General features: G+C 44.4%; 1 protein-coding gene across 1 annotated transcript in view; it reads right to left on the bottom strand.

The window, feature by feature from the left end:
- LOC147698454 (serine/threonine-protein kinase Nek5-like) overlaps nt 1–19,850 on the bottom strand; it is a 235,630-nt gene that overhangs the window by 214,105 nt on the left and 1,675 nt on the right. Inside the window, exon 2 of the mRNA XM_086936243.1 lies at nt 6,393–6,574. Within this exon, the coding sequence (XP_086792369.1) occupies nt 6,393–6,574 (182 nt within the window). The remainder of the gene's footprint in view (nt 1–6,392; nt 6,575–19,850) is intronic.

Genomic DNA, 19,850 nt, shown 5'->3' with positions numbered 1-19,850 from the left:
GAAGAGTATTTTGCTGCCATCAACCAAGGATACCTCTATAACAAGGAAATTATGTGTGGCGCAATCAACCTTTATAATTTTACCCTTTACATTCACCGAGACCAACATCAAAAGCCCCCCTCTATTCCTTCCAGCTGGAGAGGGCAAAGCAGGTACAAAAAATGAAGTAAAGCCATCTAACCAAAAATCGCATTCCATATCCCAAGTCTCCTGCATGGCGACAATGTCATATAGCTTTACAAAGTTTAACCAGTTGGGGTCTCCTCTCTTGGACCGTAGACCGGCAATATTCCAACTTAACAGCCTGACCTTATCCCCCTTGTCAGGGGTACCCATTACCGGTTTATATCCATAGTTAGCAGAAGAAGGTACAGGAGCCATAGGGGCAGGGTCCACTATAGCTTCATCAACCATACCCTCTCCGGCCCCCCGTCAATCGCACATCTCAAGTCCTGAGAGTGCGTCAAACCTGTTATGTGTTGCGATGTGAGGTCCAAATCTAAAGAAGTTCTCCCTACCTAGTCCCTGACTTAGACAAGTGGAGCGAGGCCCAAACGGTGTAAAGGGACTCAATCCTAGGCTAGGGGTGGGGGCTCCTGTAAGATGATTATAAAAATATCCCAAAGGACGCACACAGATGCTGTTGTCATCGTTAGTCATCGAGGCTGCCCTTAGCAGGACTGTGGCCACATGTTGAGGATATTTAAAATTTACTATCACGCAATCACCGCTACTGGTTTTGCGTGTGGGACCAATCCAATTTGCCCTCCTTGTTGTGATAATTTCTCCTGCATATTTTGTGGGAAAACTACAATTTGAGCTCAACCAAGATACAACTTTATTTTTGAGGGAATCATGTGACTGACTCAGGTGACTCAACCGAAAGCGAGTTTTGAGGCGGGACGTTTGCCAATACAATTACATAGGGGGCACAATCCGGGGGGAGATTCATAAAATTGCTTCTCCTACTTGGGGCGGCAATCGGATTGGTAACAGGCCCTGGCTTTGGGTGTACTACTGACCTAACTGTGGGAGTGGGGGTGGAACAGAAGGACCGGGGGATTCTAGGTCAACTCTGGTAGACTGTTGTGAGGCATGCGTTTTTTAATCCACCTTGGCTACCTTCTTCCCACCACTCTCAGGGGGATCTATTCTAGTAGAGGGGGGTGGGGGGTTAACCTTATCTATGTGGGCTAACTGTTTCTCTAACAATCCTCCTAGTCTTTTTACCTCTGCGGTAACATTATCCAGCTTGCACACTAGAGGTTGGAGAGATTCCGCTAGTTTCGAATTTGGCTTCTAAGGTACGAATTAACAAGCCAAACTGATCTGGGCTCAGGATTATATTTGCCTCGTTCTTACCCTCCAAGGTCGCAGTTGACTCAGGGGAGGTGTGGTTGTCTGGCAGATGGGTATCTACCCTTCTTTTATAAGTGTGCCTTCCCCCCCTTTTGCTTTGCTGCTTCCTGAAAGTTCTAACGGGTCTAGTGTGTGTGTGGGCAGGTACCACCTCCTCCTCCGAATCCGAGAGAGACTTGTCAAGGACTTCTATATCTGGAGCCCGGTGAATCAGTGCTTCCACTGCGTTGACTACCTCGGGTCCGATGTCGGTGACAATGTCAGTCACTGAAAGAACCTCCGGGGGGGGGAAGGACCCTCCTGATCTGAAAGATTACCTCTACCCAGGGAAGCCCTTCTATCATTATTGATCTTATTTACCATTTTTACTAAAAAGTTGTCAATGGAGCCAGCCCCCACAATAGCCTTGTCCTTCTTTGACCCCGGCATGAATACAAGTATACTTTAATGAGAGCTAACCTATTCGCAAACTAAGCCAATGGACTCAACACCCAATGTTAATGGCGCAGCAGTTACAATTAGTCCTTAAGCACTTCCAGTCACTTTACCGGGGAGATGAGGGTCACCGGATAATTTGCACAGGGTCTCTGGCCCTGCCTCTTCCTGCCCCTGACGGCCACAGACGGCCCGCCCTTTGCCCGGGCTTAGCCCCGGGCGTTCCCACGGGCGCGACTCGCGGGGCGAGAGGGCGCGAGATGTTAAGTAGCGCCTCCTGGCGCTCTGCACCCGTCACAGGTGCGCCGCCGCCCCCGAGGCTTCTGGGGGATGTAGTGCCGTTCCCCTCACGGCTGCCCGATGGCGTGGAAGCAACTGGGTCAGAGTTCAGGGAGTCTCCCGGCGCTCCCTATCTGCCAAAATCACCGCTGTTTCCCTCACGGCTGCCCGATGGTGTGGTGAGTCTTTGCATGCGGCCCCCTGCAATGCTGGGCATTAAATATCACCCCTGTGGGAAGAGACACAACCAGACACATTGAATTGAAATACACTTCCCATTACTGTACTAAGCAGGGGCGCCCTATAGAAAATGGTTCTAATCTCAGGGTCCTTATATTTTTCATAATTACCCTTAATAGATACGGAAGAGATTTTGTACAAACACAATTGGTTTTCTTTGGGCAAATAAACCCTTCTTGGATTGTATTAAATGAATGTACTCACTCAATGTTTGAAAGGGATTTGGGCATGGCAGAAATGCGCCTTCAATACTGGGCTCACCAATTACGAGTGGTTGTTTAGTGACGAACGTGAGCCTGCACTTCAGGCAGAACGAGATCTACTAGAAGAAACAGACATGATGAAACTCTTACACGGGTGCCAAATTCCAGGGTCACTTCCTCTAAGAACCAAGATTCCTGTTCAATGGAGCTTAAAGGTCTCCAATGGATGAGCTATGAGGGTAGATTTACCAAACAAACACGACTCTGGAATGGAACATACTTGACACACGCAGTACGACTGCAAGGGTTTAAGTCATGGGACCGGACTGGGAAATATCTTGAGAGATATATTAGAGGGAGATCACACTAAATACTTCGACACATGAGAGGGTGAATATGAACTTCATGCATCACAATTGTTCACATATTTGCAATTGAGACACGCTTTGGAAGCCCATTGATCACAGATGCTAATGCAACAAGAAGGCAGCCCTTTTGAGATACATTTATATACAGGAGTGGCATTTTGAAAGCATATTGCTCTCTCATTTCTAATTCCCCAACTGTCCTGCCTGATTACAGAACATGATGTGAGAAAGACCTGGGCGTGTGGATGAGGCTGATTGTAGAGATGCTGTGATGCACCCCAAGAGTTTGTAATATCAGCCAGACTGAGCCTGGTACAAGCAAATATTTACACAGGACATACCTTACTAACAAAGTACTTATTAAGAGGGTCTTGTCTCAGTCCCCAAACTTGTACAAGATGCCCTATAGTTGAAGGTGATTTCCTTCATAGCATAGGGAAATACCCTGAAATTACGCATTACTAGCACACATCACAATATCACTGGTGTTGGGGCGGCCATTCGCCTTCTCTCCCAAAATAATTCAGTTGGGAATTATGGATGAGGTTGGAGTCCCAAGGGGAGGGCTGACCCTACTAGGTGTGGGTGTAATGATCGCGAAATGAGACATCGTTAGATGTTGGAGATCAGAAGCAGCTTCCTCAATTGCATCATGGTTATGGGGAATAGATTGGTGCTGAAACATAGAACAACTTTTTTTCAATCAAGAGCTTGCCTGAATACACACAAAAAATTTGGGGTTGATGCAATAATTTTCAATTGAATGCAATAAAAAAAGCGTTTTTGTACAAGTTTGGGTCACCAAGGTTTTTCAAGAGGGTGCGGTTGAAGGTTTTGAGGGCAGCCCTGGAGCTATGGTATAGGCTCAGGCGCAGCTGGGGCATTGGGTACCATTCTGAGAATGCCCCAGTATGGGATGCACCAGGTACACAGGACTGTCTGAAGGACAGTTTGGCGTTGCCGATAAGAAGGGCAGGTATTACAAACTGGTCTGAACTGCTGGATTCCGGGGAGATTCATCCATGGGAGTACCTAAAGGTAAAGATCGGGCAAGGACTCTCAAGATTTAAATACATGCAGTTAACATCATGGTATGAAGCAGAAAAGGGGGAGACCGGCAGGAACAGAGATATTGAAGACCTGTTGAGCGCTAACCGTCCACTCAATAAAGAAATATCTATATGGTATAACAGCTTGCTGGATGTTTTAGACCAAGCGGTACCCCCCTTCTCTGGAGTTTGGATAGATACCCCACTTCGGCCGCAAACAGACTCCCTATATGAACCATCTCTAAAGATTATGTACAGATACGTCAAGCCTGCTTGTTTAAAAAAAAACACATTTCTTCGTTATTAATAGACTTTACTATACCCCCGCAAAAATTGCAAAGTTCGCCCCACACCCCGCCCCTAAATGCCCTAGGTGTGCGACACCTCTTGCAGATGACATACACACTTTCTATGAATGTCCAGCACTTGTAAAATTTTGGGCTGAGGTGGGAGATAACATACGAGACATTTTCAAAATCATTATAGAAATCAACATGTCTTTGGTGTTTTTCGGAGATAATGGACGCCTTAGCCAGACCCTCTCTCAGAAAGATAGGGGTTTATTACTGTATTTGATATTGCTGGCTAGAAGGGAGGTGTGCAAGAGGTGGAAGGACCCCCTACCCCCCCAAAGGGAATACTGGCTCAAAGCTGCATTCACCATGTCACGGTTAGAGTATGATGGAGTGAAGGACAAGGCAACGAATATATGGCACCCTCTCATGGGCTGGGGTAAGACTCTAAGATTACTGTAAACATCCTTGGTCTTATGATTACACCAGGGCCTCTTACAAAAAGAAGAGGCAGGTCGGATGACCCAAGCGAGTGCGGTAAGCCGTGGGGGCGTCAGACTGAGAAGGCGGCTTCATAAGACCCGCAGAGGCTTGAAAGGTGAGATGAGGACCAAAAAAAAAAAAAAAAAGACATACCTTACTAACAAAGTAGTTATTAAGAGGGTCTTGTCTCAGTCCCCAAACTTGTACAAGATGCCCTATAGTTGAAGGTGATTTCCTTCATAGCATAGGGCAATACCCTGAAATTACGCATTACTAGCACACATCACAATATCACTGGTGTTGGGGCGCCCATTCGCCTTCTCTCCCAAAATAATTCAGTTGGGAATTATGGATGAGGTTGGAGTCCCAAGGGGAGGGCTGACCCTACTAGGTGTGGGTGTAATGATCGCGAAATGAGACATCATTAGATGTTGGAGATCAGAAGCAGCTTCCTCAATTGCATCATGGTTATGGGGATAGATTGGTGCTGAAACATAGAACAACCTTTCTTCAATCAAGAGCTTGCCTGAATACACACAAAACATATGGGGTTGATGCAATAATTTTCAATTGAATGCAATAAAAAAAAGCAAAAGAAAAATGAAGACTATTTATGATCCACTAATAATCTCAATGTCCAACTATTACTGTGCTACATTTGATTTGGAAACTCGTTTTTGTGTTTACCAAACAAGATGTTTGAGTCATATAGTTTATTTTTATGTTGAAAATCTTTTCTTTCGTAGAAGTTCTATAGACAAAAGTAAGTCCTCTTTGAGCCTATATCTTGATGTTTTGGACCACCCAAAAATTACTGGGTGCAGTTTTCATGCTGCCATTACCAATTTACATCCCCACCAATTGTCACCAGGGTTTGGTAAAGGAATGTCCTGAAGGCTGTGTAGCTGTGACAGAAAGGATCACCTCAGCCATGTCACAAGAGTATTTAAAAATCAATAGAATTTGGCCAGTATATCTGTTAAAAAGAACCTTCAAAGGAATCCCTAGATTTTGTTGTAATGTCGGAATATTAAATATATGAATGTGAGAAAATAAATGGAAGCCATTTAACATGGATTTTTGTGAACCTTTCTTGGACAATAAATGCTCCTCACACTCAAGTAGCTTGATTCCATGGCTCGCTCACAACTTATTTTGTATTTCACACATGTGGTGAAGGGAAAAAAGCAACACAGAACAACGTTACTGGACTTTTAAGATGCCCTTGCCTCCAATGTCACTTGAAAAGTTTGACTCGATTGCAGTATTTTACATGAAGCCTACATTTAAAAAGAATTCTGAAGTACCTACATTTCTGCAGAAAATTCCCTCAAAATTCCCAACAATCTATTTTACTTTCTGCTATTTTATTGTATGTCAGGCCTCTCAAATACATCATTTGATGGTCTGACCAAATTATTTTATGGAATGGGGGCTCGGCATTAACTCAGTTTACCACCATTGCAGTAATGGGTAACTCAATCTCTACTATTTAAAGGTACGCTTTCAAATGAAAACAACATTTTATGATAGCCAACACCTTTTAACTTGGGCTTTTAACTTATGCTTGTAACTGTTTTATCAAATGATTAGGGATATGGTATAACTTGCTACTATTAAGCACCCAGAGATCTTTCTGGAACACTGACTGCCCAAGATAAATGGATGACAAATTACACTTACCACTGTGGTTGCACTTGTTTTCTCTGCCCATAATACTCGCCGGCTCTTTGAATCCCCTGAGGAATCTGTGGCTGCTCAAATGGCCTCTTCTGGATGTTGTTTAGCTGAGCATAGTAGTGGCCATATTGTCCACATTGAACAGCAGCTGGCCGTCCTCCCAACGCCACATGCGGGCTCCAATGCTGGAAAAACACAACAGTAGAAGAGTGGATCCATAGGTCTATAGAGGGTTTCATTCAAAATATTTAAGAAAAGTTTACGCCTGATTCACACTTTTTTGTGCCATTGTGTGTCTAATAGGTCATCAAATGGTGTCACCTCTGTGCGTAAATGCCTAGATCCTGATTCAGGGACACATGAACTGTAGACATTTATAGATGCAGATTGAAATTTCAGATGCAGAAATCCACTTTATAACTGTATTTTACAAAATTATGATGTTGGAGAAGTTAGGGGACTATGGGTGTCGCCAATGGAGATTCAAATGGATGGTCATGGGTTATGCTGGCAAAACCTGCTAAATTAGAAATGAAATAGTGGGAAATTCATAATCCCATTCCCACTCAAAGTGCAGCTGCCACAAATAAAGGTTGGACTAGATGCGCATTCAGGCTAAGAAAATCCTCTAGACACCTCCATATTTTCTATGGGTTCTAGTGTCGTGTTTATATCTAGGACTCTAATTCAATATTCCCGATTTATGCCCTTGTGAGGTTATAATCAATAATATCCTGATAAAGGCATAAGAATCAGATCCATATTCAGTAATAGCCCATGCAGTCCAAAGCACAGCACGGTTAAACCCATCGACTCCTAGAAAGCACAACGCGTTCTTTAAACAAACCAAGCCTCCAGCAGCCCGGGAAATCCCCCCTGCTTTTGTTTTGATTTGAACAAGAACTCCTGAAGTCCAGAAAGAGCTGTTAGTTCTTAGTGACGTCTTATGTCCAACCTTACGTCAAACCCGGCACCTTCCAGGTATAAAATACCAACAGTTGCCTTAAGCAAACACACGGTGGTTTGGAGCAGAGAGGCCATCTACTTCCCCGAGAGCCCAGCTGAAGCGAGAAGCCCACGTAAGCCGCCCCTCCCGTTTGACGCACTGAGAGAGACGCTGTCTTTTTCTCCAGCCGAGAAAATCCAGCTCCGGTGTTTCCTGCCTACCCTCGCGGGTTGCTGGAATATCGAGTCCTGAGGAAAGAGATACCAGACCTCCCACATTCTATTACCAAGGTACGGAGCTGACTAAACTCTTGAGAGAATTCTTGATGCAGATTCTTGGCAAATCTATCTTAACCAACTTAACTTAAACTGCTACTTACTCATCCCCTCCCACGTGTTAGGCTTAGGTCAGGTACACCGGGGTAGGCTTAGTTAGAAGCACCAGTTGAGTACGTTAGTCAATGTATTTATGTATGTATATATTTTATCCATTTTAAAGTATCATATGGCTTAGAAACCATATCAATGCTTTTACAGTATTATTTCATAATACTACTTTTACTGTACGCACTTTACTTTACTTTAAGTATTGCAATTGTGGCAATTCATTTCTCTTGCATGAGGAAGAAGACTGCTCAATAAATAACACCTTTTTATTGAAAACGCCCGTCTCTCTATTCCTCTGCACTGTGGTGAAACTAAGTATGCACTACTGACTGAGTGAAATAGCTGTCTATTGTTTTCACACGACTCTAGAGATACCCTCTTATTCTGAGGGAGCAAAGTTGTCATGTTTATGCGGTTGTCGGAAACTGAATCCCTTCTGGTCTGAGCCAGGGAAGCTAATCCCTCCCTATTCATTCAAGAAAGTTTCCAGTGACCTCTGAGCTAGCTGGCGCAAACCTAAATTAAGTTTAACATAGTCAGTAGAGACCTAGATGACCTCAGTCCTACGTCTACACTGCTGTTTATGTTATTCCAATGCGCAGAGCCTATTGGGAAAATAGGAACTACACTACACTAGGGAAGTTTCCATTTTGGAGACATACTACTTTTTAGGTCTCAGCGACAAAAAGCTTCACCTGTTTATTGGCCAGGCCTTTTTTTCTAATAGATATATATTGAGTGCCCTTTCAGTGAGGCCCTGGCTCACGATTGGATAGCATCGTTGTCAGTCTCAGTTGTTTCCTCTTCGATGGATTTCCTCCCTAATTATTATGTGTTTGTTCCACCAAGGAACATTTCTGGCTGACAGTTTAAGGCTTGGTAAGGTGATTTAAATGCCAAGTCGACATGGCCTGGGACATGTTTTAAAGTGCTACTGAAGTGGGTGGCAAAATTAGTGCTGCTGGCCCACTAGTTGCATTTAATTTTCAGGCCCTGGGCATATGGTATACCAATCTACAAGGGACGTAAAAGTAAATTAAATATGACAATTAGGTATTTATAAATATAACCATGTATAGCGAAGTGAGCACAAGCACTTTAGTACTGGTTAGCAGTGGTAAAGTCCACAGAATCCTAAGACCAAGAAACCCGAATTTCAAAAAAAAATTGCAGTAAGTAGACAACATTTTTTGGGGTGACACTGCAGAGAGGACAAGGTCCAACTATTCCTAATTGGTATATTTAATTTACCTAGAAGTCCCTGGTATATGGTACAAGGTGGACCCAGCCCTGGAAGTTAAATTCCAATTGTGGACTGCAGCACCTATTGTGCCATTCACTTCAGTGGCATTGCAAACATGGCTTCATGCCTACCATCTGTAGCCTGACTGTAGCTGTGTAAAAAGTGATATATCAAATATGAACCCTATAAAGGTCTTGTAGTCCACAAGCAAGGGTGCATGGTATTTAAAAGTAGAACATGTAGGAATGTAATTTTAACATGTCCTTACAGTGACTAGCACCTAAAAGCTATTTTCACTTCACTTTAGGAAGTCTGGCTAACCCACAGAAAATCAAAGTAAAGATTAAAATCTTAATTAATACTGAATCTCAGGAATGGCTAGAAAAGTAATTAAACATCTATTTTAATAGGTATTATAAATCCAATACTATGGTGAAGTTGGATTTGTAATAAATATTAAGGAAGAGTAGCTTTTAGATAGCTACCTTTTCTACTTGAAGTTCCTGCAGGCTAACTTCTCCCAGTCACTAATTACCATTTAAATACGTGTGAATGGGGTGGGGTTGGCCTACAAGATGGCAGAGCGGCAGCACTAAATGCTCTCTCTGGCCCCAAAAACCTAATCAGACATTACCCTACCACCCCCATTATTATGTGTTTGTTCCAACAAAAGGAACATTTCTGGCTGACATTGTTCTGATTGGTTACATCCTTCCACTGCTGATGTTGCCTGCAATCTTGAACATTATTTCCTTTTTATATTCCATGGGCGTGCCAGCGTTCTTGCTCAGCCCCACATGTGGCACTTTCCCCTTTACTCCCCTCTCGCTCTTGTGTTGCTTTCCTCCCCATCCGCACTTTCCCTTGTATGTTGCTTCCCCGCCGCCTTCCAAATCGGTTTGGGATCGTTTTTCGTTTAAATATTCTTCCCCAGAGCCTTTGTTACTCCCCCCTCAACTCTGCCCTTAGCACCCCAGTCTTGTCACCATCCACTTCCGTCCCTCTCATGTACTATATTGGCCACAGCTATTTGCTTTACCAATGATATGTGCGGTCACCAAGCGCTGGTAAAGGCAGTATCAGTGACCCGCCATTATGAAAGTATAGAAAAGTTTTTCTATACTTTCAAGTTACCCACCATGTTGCATATTAGAAAGCTGAGACGCAATATGGAGGTCATCGGAAAAGTGTAGAAAACATTGTTTTTATATTGTCAAGATGGGTATATGTTGCATCACACAACGTGATGATGAACGCTACAGCCTTCTAAAAAGTATAGAAAACACTGTTTTCTATACTTTCAAGATGGTCCCCAACGTGATGACGCAACACCGAGTTGCATGATGCAATGTGGCAGCCATCTTCAAAGTATAGAAAGTAATTTTTCTATATTTTATGCTGATGGCAACAAGCACTGCTGAAGCCAATAGCTCTGCCATTTAAAACCGAAACCTATTGGCATTGCCAATGCGTGTTTTCAAAGTAAATAATCAAAGATCCTGAACTTAAGTAAGCGAAGGCATATGCTATTTGCATGGTTTTGTCAACAGCTAACTCACATTAAATTTAGCAAGGACGGTTTTGTACTTAATACAGGTTGCTTGGCTTTTCGAAGTTAGCATAATGTTTCGTACATTAATTTCACAATACTAACCCACACTTCAAGGACAGTTTGTCTTAAAATACGCTAACAGCAGATTCCTGTTTTCACTAGTCACCGCCTTTTTCAGAAAAGAACTTTAGTATTCCCCCATTCATGATTCTCTAAAGACATATTGAAATGGTCAGTAGCCCATAAGTTAACTTTCAGAATAACTACAGAAGTGACGACACGCCTCTTTAGTTAAGGTTGGTTCTTCTTTCATTGGAAATACCACTATATGATGGGTGGTACAGGGGTCTAATGTGCTGTCAGTACACTGTATGTGTAGCACACGCTAAGGTGCTGTAATTGTGAGAGGCGATTCCTCTCTGTTTGTACTCCTAACTGCGGGAGACAAAGTTCCAAGGGTCTCTGCCAGGGGTCCGAGACCTGTGCGCATTGGCAATGTCTTCGGTACCGCCTTAAACCTATGGTCCGGTCAGGAGCTCCACGCACCAGCACCCACACTCACGTACCAAAACCCGCTCCGCTGTAGTCAGGCGTCGCAGCACACCTGAGGTACACTCAGTACCTCGGGTGGGGCCCGATGATGAAGCATGCCACCAAATAGGATGGTGGGGGAGGGCCCTCATAAAAAAACAATTGTTTTTTCTTTGCAGACACTACACGTGCATTGTAGTAGTAGCTAGTTCTTCTTGTTTATCTCAATTATATTCCATTACCAGCCGTGCCAGGCAGGGGAGAATACATATCATGCCCTTCTGGCTTGCCTTAGGGCAGAAGGCCCCCTGCCACATTTGAAAAGTGAGAGGGGTAAAATCATTGGCTTCACCACCTGTCTTTCCAAACACCATATATAATACAATGAAAACACAAAACAAGAAAAATCCCAAATCAACTTAGAAAAATAAAGTTAGTTCTAATAAATGATTTGACACCAAAACGACAAAATCCAATTAGTAGAACTATTGATGTTGAATTTTGGATTTTTTAGAGAAAAGAGCACCAAAAGGCATACAACATCAGTTGTGGATATCTGGTTGTGGCCGACCGCAATGAACCCTGGGCTGGCTACAGGGGCCCAGTTAGACCCGCTGAACAAAGTATCTTAAATCCTGGACCGCAGAGCATTGCGAGGATCCGCATCAAAGAAGCGATGAGTCAGTTCCGAGGTACAGCGAGGCTGTGATGGGAGGGCCTGCGTCCTCATAGGGGATCTCCTCAATAGGGCTTGTGATGCCAAGTCCAGCGTCGAGGATGCGGCATGCAGGCGGGGCGACGTGTCAGTTTCAAAGAGCTGAGATGTGAGTGGTGACGGGTCCAATCCACGCAGCAGCTGCGATGTATCGGTTTCACTCTGGTTTGCGACGCACAGCTGAGGAGGTGTGTTGGTTTCACTGGATCCACAGAGGCTAGCAGAGCACCTAAAGCCAATTTCCATGCGTCCAGGACTGGGGTGGCACCAGTTGGCATGGCAGAGTCCAGGTGCAGATGCAAGGTTGTTGGAATCCTGTTGTCACTTGGGCTTCCGATCAGGAGGCCAGCCAAATAGCCCTTGGAGTCACTCTGGGTTCAAGAGATGCAGGTCCAATCCTTCTAACCCAGGCAGCAGGTCAGCACATCAGGGATGCAATTCCTTTGGAGCAGCAGTCCAGCAGAATGGCTTTCCCTGTAGCAGCACAGCAGTCATTCTTCCCGGAAGAGTATCCACAGGTCCAGAAGCGAACTGAAAAGTGGGATTGAAGGTCCTATTTTTTTACACTGGTGCCTTTCTTTTGGAAGGTGGGAGAAGCCTTTTGAAAGGTTCTATGAAGTGCATGGAATTTCCTGACTCCCTTGCCCTGTCTCCAAGATTGCATCTGTGACAAGACAGGGTTAGGCTCTTTGTGTGAAGGCAGAGCACAGGCTTATCAGGTGTAAGTGATCCTTATTTTTTTAAATTATTCCGGCTGGGGTCATTCAAATTTTTGTTCGAATTGTAGCAATAAAATTGAAAACTTTGATCATTGAATCCGTTTATGGAACTGATTTTTTTATCCAGAACGACTGTAATAACTTTTTTGTCAAGGGGCTGTGGTCCCAAAACAGACTGCAAGCACAAAGGGCTAAGGGCAGGAAAATGTCAACTTTCTAAAAGTGGCATTTTTAAGATTACAATGAAAAATCGGATCTTTTTCATTGAAGAGTTTTTATCATCACAATATTGTATCATATGTACAAAACATGACATGTCTACCTGCTTCCAAGTAGAAATTACAGCGTATTAAATGTAATAAGGAAATTCCAATGTTAACCTATGGGAGGGGTAGGCCTCACAGTATTGAAAAACAAATTTAGGAGTTTTTCACTACCAGGATATGCAAACTTAAAAGTACATGTCCACCCTTTTAATTACATAGCACCCTGCCCTATAGGTTACCTAGGGTCTACCTTAGGTGGGGGGACTTATCTATACTGCTATTATAAAGAGAGAACTGTGTCCTTTGAGCCAGGTAAACTCGAAAAGAACACCACCAATCGCAACACCCAATACAGCGTTGGAAAGGGGAGGTCCAGGAGATGGACATAGGCTATAGAAAACCACACCATATACATTAGGGGGGGGACTTTAAGGGAAAAGTAGTCTGTATGGGCGTATGAATAAAGTGATTGCACGCAGCGTTCAGCGTCGTCACAACGCTTGCGAGAGGCGCAATGGCGTGTGGGTGTGACGTCACGTCAACGCGACGTTCGCTGTCCGGACCGGAGTGCAGGAAGGAGCAAGGGAACAAAACACGACATGCGGGGAGGAGCGGTGGCGCGGGACCGACACACAACATTGGAGTGCCCAGCGCGGGGAGGAGCGGTGATGCTGGTGGGAGCGCAGGAAGGAGCACGGGACACACACCTGACATGCGGGGAGGAGCGGCGGCGCGGGAGCTGGTATGTACGCTCTGCTGCTCCCGCTGATGGCCGCTCTGCTGCACGTCTCCTGCAGTGGTGCGGCCCCCTGCCCCTTCTGCCCCGGACAACGTCGGGGCGGGCTGCTAGTATGTAATAAAAGGGGAGTTTAAGGCTTGGTAAGGTGATTTAAATGCCAAGTCGACATGGCCTGGGACATGTTTTAAAGTGCTACTGAAGTGGGTGGCAAAATGAGTGCTGCTGGCCCACTAGTTGCATTTAATTTTCAGGCCCTGGGCATATGGTATACCAATCTACAAGGGACGTAAAAGTAAATTAAATATGACAATTAGGTATTTATAAATCAAACCATGTATAGCGAAGTGAGCGCAAGCACTTTAGTACTGGTTAGCAGTGGTAAAGTCCACAGAATCCTAAGACCAAAAAAACAGAATTTCAGAAAAAAATTGCAGTAAGTAGACAACATTTTTTGGGGTGACACTGCAGAGAGGACAAGGTCCAACTATTCCTAATTGGTATATTTAATTTACCTAGAAGTCCCTGGTATATGGTACAAGGTGGACCCAGCCCTGGAAGTTAAATTCCAATTGTGGACTGCAGCACCTATTGTGCCATTCACTTCAGTGGCATTGCAAACATGGCTTCATGCCTACCATCTGTAGCCTGACTGTAGCTGTGTAAAAAGTGATATATCAAATATGAACCCTATAAAGGTCTTGTAGTCCACAAGCAAGGGTGCATGGTATTTAAAAGTAGAACATGTAGGAATGTAATTTTAACATGTCCTTACAGTGACTAGCACCTAAAAGCTATTTTCACTTCACTTTAGGAAGTCTGGCTAACCCACAGAAAATCAAAGTAAAGATTAAAATCTTAATTAATACTGAATCTCAGGAATGGCTAGAAAAGTAATTAAACATCTATTTTAATAGGTATTATAAATCCAATACTATGGTGAAGTTGGATTTGTAATAAATATTAAGGAAGAGTAGCTTTTAGATAGCTACCTTTTCTACTTGAAGTTCCTGCAGGCTAACTTCTCCCAGTCACTAATTACCATTTAAATACGTGTGAATGGGGTGGGGTTGGCCTACAAGATGGCAGAGCGGCAGCACTAAATGCTCTCTCTGGCCCCAAAAACCTAATCAGACATTACCCTACCACCCCCATTATTATGTGTTTGTTCCACCAAGGAACATTTCTGGCTGACATTGTTCTGATTGGTTACATCCTTCCACTGCTGATGTTGCCTGCAATCTTGAACATTATTTCCTTTTTATATTCTATGGGCGTGCCAGCGTTCTTGCTCAGCCCCACATGTGGCACTTTCCTCTTTACTCCCCTCTCGCTCTTGTGTTGCTTTCCTCCCCATCCGCACTTTCCCTTGTATGTTGCTTCCCCGCCGCCTTCCAGATCGGTTTGGGATCGTTTTTCGTTTAAATATTCTTCCCCAGAGCCTTTGTTACTCCCCCCTCAACTCTGCCCTTAGCACCCCAGTCTTGTCACCATCCACTTCCGTCCCTCTCATGTACTATATTGGCCACAGCTATTTGCTTTACCAATGATATGTGCGGTCACCAAGCGCTGGTAAAGGCAGTATCAGTGACCCGCCATTCTGAAAGTATAGAAAAGTTTTTCTATACTTTCAAGTTACCCACCATGTTGCATATTAGAAAGCTGAGACGCAATATGGAGGTCATCGGAAAAGTGTAGAAAACATTGTTTTTATATTGTCAAGATGGGCATATGTTGCATCACACAACGTGATGATGAACGCTGCAGCCTTCTAAAAAGTATAGAAAACACTGTTTTCTATACTTTCAAGATGGTCCCCAACGTGATGACGCAACACCGTGTTGCATGATGCAATGTGGCAGCCATCTTCAAAGTATAGAAAGTAATTTTTCTATATTTTATGCTGATGGCAACAAGCACTGCTGAAGCCAATAGCTCTGCCATTTAAAACCGAAACCTATTGGCATTGCCAATGCGTGTTTTCAAAGTAAATAATCAAAGATCCTGAACTTAAGTAAGCGAAGGCATATGCTATTTGCAAGGTTTTGTCAACAGCTAACTCACATTAAATTTAGGAAGGACGGTTTTGTACTTAATACAGGTTGCTTGGCTTTTCGAAGTTAGCATAATGTTTCGTGCATTAAGTTCACAATACTAACCCACACTTCAAGGACAGTTTGTCTTAAAATACGCTAACAGCAGATTCCTGTTTTCACTAGTCACTGCCTTTTTCAGAAAAGAACTTTAGTATTCCCCCGTTCATGATTCTCTAAAGACATATGGAAATGGTCAGTAGCCCATAAGTTAACTTTCAGAATAACTACAGAAGTGACGACACGCCTCTTTAGTTAAGGTTGGTTCTTCTTTCATTGGAAATACCACTATATGATGGGTGGTACAGGGGTCTAATGTGCTGTCAGTACCCTGTATGTGTAGCACACGCTAAGGTGCTGTAATTGTGAGAGGCGATTCCTCTCTGTTTGTACTCCTAACTGCGGGAGACAAAGTTCCAAGGGTCTCTGCCAGGGGTCCGAGTCCTGTGCGCATTGGCAATGTCTTCGGTACCGCCTTAAACCTATGGTCCGGTCAGGAGCTCCATGCACCAGCACCCACACTCACGTACCAAAACCCGCTCCGCTGTAGTCAGGCGTCGCAGCACACCTGAGGTACACTCAGTACCTCGGGTGGGGCCCGATGATGAAGCATGCCACCAAATAGGATGGTGGGGGAGGGCCTTCATAAAAAAACAATTGTTTTTTCTTTGCAGACACTACACGTGCATTGTAGTAGTAGCTAGTTCTTCTTGTTTATCTCAAATATATTCAATTACCAGCCGTGCCAGGCAGGGGAGAATACATATCATGCCCTTCTGGCTTGCCTTAGGGAAGAAGGCCCCCTGCCACATTTGAGAAGTGAGAGGGGTAAAATCATTGGCTTCACCACCTGTCTTTCCAAACACCATATATAATACAGTGAAAACACAAAACAAGAAAAATCCCAAATCAACTTAGAAAAATAAAGTTAGTTCTAATAAATGATTTGACACCAAAACGACAAAATCCAATTAGTAGAACTAGTGATGTTGAATTTTGGATTTTTTAGAGAAAAGAGCACCAAAAGGCATACAACATCAGTTGTGGATATCTGGTTGTGGCCGACCGCAATGAACCCTGGGCTGGCTACAGGGGCCCAGTTAGACCCGCTGAACAAAGTATCTGAAATCCTGGACCGCAGAGCATTGCGAGGATCCGCATCAAAGAAGCGATTAGTCAGTTCCGAGGTACAGAGAGGCTGTGATGCGAGGGCCTGCGTCCTCATAGGGGATCTCCTCAATAGGGCTTGTGATGCGATGTCCAGCGTCGAGGATGCGGCATGCAGGCGGGGCGACATGTCAGTTTCAAAGAGCTGAGATGTGAGTGGTGATGGATCCAATCCACGCAGCAGCTGCGATGTATCGGTTTCACTCTGGTTTGCGACGCACAGCTGAGGAGGTGTGTTGGTTCCACTGGATCCACAGAGGCTAGCAGAGCACCTAAAGCCAATTTCCATGCGTCCAGGACTGGGGTGGCACCAGTTGGCATGGCAGAGTCCAGGTGCAGATGCAAGGTTGTCGAAATCCTGTTGTCACTTGGGCTTCCGATCAGGAGGCCAGCCAAATAGCCCTTGGAGTCACTCTGGGTTCAAGAGATGCAGGTCCAATCCTTCTAACCCAGGCAGCAGGTCAGCACATCAGGGATGCAATTGCTTTGGAGCAGCAGTCCAGCAGAATGGCTGTCCCTGTAGCAGCACAGCAGTCATTCTTCCCGGAAGAGTATCCACAGGTCCAGAAGCGAACTGAAAAGTGGGATTGAAGGTCCTATTTTTTTACAATGGTGCCTTTCTTTTGGAAGGTGGGAGAAGCCTTTTGAAAGGTTCTATGAAGTGCATGGAATTTCCTGACTCCCTTGCCCTGTCTCCAAGATTGCAGCTGTGACAAGACAGGGTTGTTAGGCTCTTTGTGTGAAGGCAGAGCACAGGCTTATCAGGTGTAAGTGATCCTTATTTTTTTAAATTATTCCGGCTGGGGTCATTCAAATTTTTGTTCGAATTGTAGCAATAAAATTGAAAACTTTGATCATTGAATCCGTTTATGGAACTGATTTTTTTATCCAGAACGACTGTAATAACTTTTTTGTCAAGGGGCTGTGGTCCCAAAACAGACTGCAAGCACAAAGGGCTAAGGGCAGGAAAATGTCAACTTTCTAAAAGTGGCATTTTTAAGATTACAATGAAAAATCTGATCTTTTTCATTGAAGAGTTTTTATCATCACAATATTGTATCATATGTACAAAACATGACATGTCTAACTGCTTCCAAGTAGAAATTACAGCGTATTAAATGTAATAAGGAAATTCCAATGTTAACCTATGGGAGGGGTAGGCCTCACAGTATTGAAAAACAAATTTAGGAGTTTTTCACTACCAGGATATGCAAACTTAAAAGTACATGTCCACCCTTTTAATTACATAGCACCCTGCACTATAGGTTACCTAGGGTCTACCTTAGGTGGGGGGACTTATCTATACTGCTATTATAAAGAGAGAACTGTGTCCTTTGAGCCAGGTAAACTCGAAAAGAACACCACCAATCGCAACACCCAATACAGCGTTGGAAAGGGGAGGTCCAGGAGATGGACATAGGCTATAGAAAACCACACCATATACATTAGGGGGTGGACGTTAAGGGAAAAGTAGTCTGTATGGGCGTATGGATACAGTGATTGCGCACGGCGTTCGGCGTCGTCACAACGCTTGCGAGAGGCGCAATGGCGTGTGGGTGTGACGTCACGTCAACACGACGTTCGCTGTCCGGACCGGAGTGCAGGAAGGAGCAAGGGAACAAAACACGACATGCGGGGAGGAGCGGTGGCACGGGACCGACACACAACATTGGAGTGCCCAGCGCGGGGAGGAGCGGCGATGCTGGTGGGAGTGCAGGAAGGAGCAAGGGACACACACCTGACATGCGGGGAGGAGCGGCGGCGCGGGAGCTGGTATGTACGCTCTGCTGCTCCCGCTGATGGCCGCTCTGCTGCACGTCTCCTGCAGCGGTGCGGCCCCCAGCCCCTTCTGCCCCGGACAACGTCGGGGCGGGCTGCTAGTATGTAATAAAAGGGGAGTTTAAGGCTTGGCAAGGTGATTTAAATGCCAAGTCGACATGGCCTGGGACATGTTTTAAAGTGCTACTGAAGTGGGTGGCAAAATGAGTGCTGCTGGCCCACTAGTTGCATTTAATTTTCAGGCCCTGGGCATATGGTATAGCAATCTACAAGGGACGTAAAAGTAAATTAAATATGACAATTAGATATTTATAAATCAAACCATGTATAGCGAAGTGAGCACAAGCACTTTAGTACTGGTTAGCAGTGGTAAAGTCCACAGAATCCTAAGACCAAGAAACCCGAATTTCAGAAAAAAATTGCAGTAAGTAGACAACATTTTTTGGGGTGACACTGCAGAGAGGACAAGGTCCAACTATTCCTAATTGGTATTTTTAATTTACCTAGAAGTCCCTGGTATATGGTGCAAGGTGGACCCAGCCCTGGAAGTTAAATTCCAATTGTGGACTGCAGCACCTATTGTGCCATTCACTTCAGTGGCATTGCAAACATGGCTTCATGCCTACCATCTGTAGCCTGACTGTAGCTGGGTAAAAAGTGATATATCAAATATGAACCCTATAAAGGTCTTGTAGTCCACAAGCAAGGGTGCATGGTATTTAAAAGTAGAACATGTAGGAATGTAAGTTTAACATGTCCTTACAGTGACTAGCACCTAAAAGCTATTTTCACTTCACTTTAGGAAGTCTGGCTAACCCACAGAAAATCAAAGTAAAGATTAAAATCTTAATTAATACTGAATCTCAGGAATGGCTAGAAAAGTAATTAAACATCTATTTTAATACGTATTATAAATCCAATACTATGGTGAAGTTGGATTTGTAATAAATATTAAGGAAGAGTAGCTTTTAGATAGCTACCTTTTCTACTTGAAGTTCCTGCAGGCTAACTTCTCCCAGTCACTAATTACCATTTAAATATGTGTGAATGGGGTGGGGTTGGCCTACAAGATGGCAGAGCGGCAGCACTAAATGCTCTCTCTGGCCCCAAAAACCTAATCAGACATTACCCTACCACCCCCATGCCCCCAAAAATACAGGTACAAGTATATGCTGTCACCCCTGGCGGTGGCAAAGTGCTGTATGCCTCGCGGAAGCTGAAGAGTATGGGCGAGCGGCCTCCAATCACTGTCGGCCTCATGGAGGGCAGAGTGCTGTCCCGAGGGCTTTCGGGCACACTGGACCATGGAGGAGAAGGCGGGTTTGGTG

This window comes from Lissotriton vulgaris, chromosome 8 (assembly GCF_964263255.1).
Source record: "Lissotriton vulgaris chromosome 8, aLisVul1.2, whole genome shotgun sequence".
In the NCBI taxonomy this organism is placed as follows: domain Eukaryota; kingdom Metazoa; phylum Chordata; class Amphibia; order Caudata; family Salamandridae; genus Lissotriton; species Lissotriton vulgaris.
This window is presented reverse-complemented; position numbering and strand designations above follow the sequence as displayed.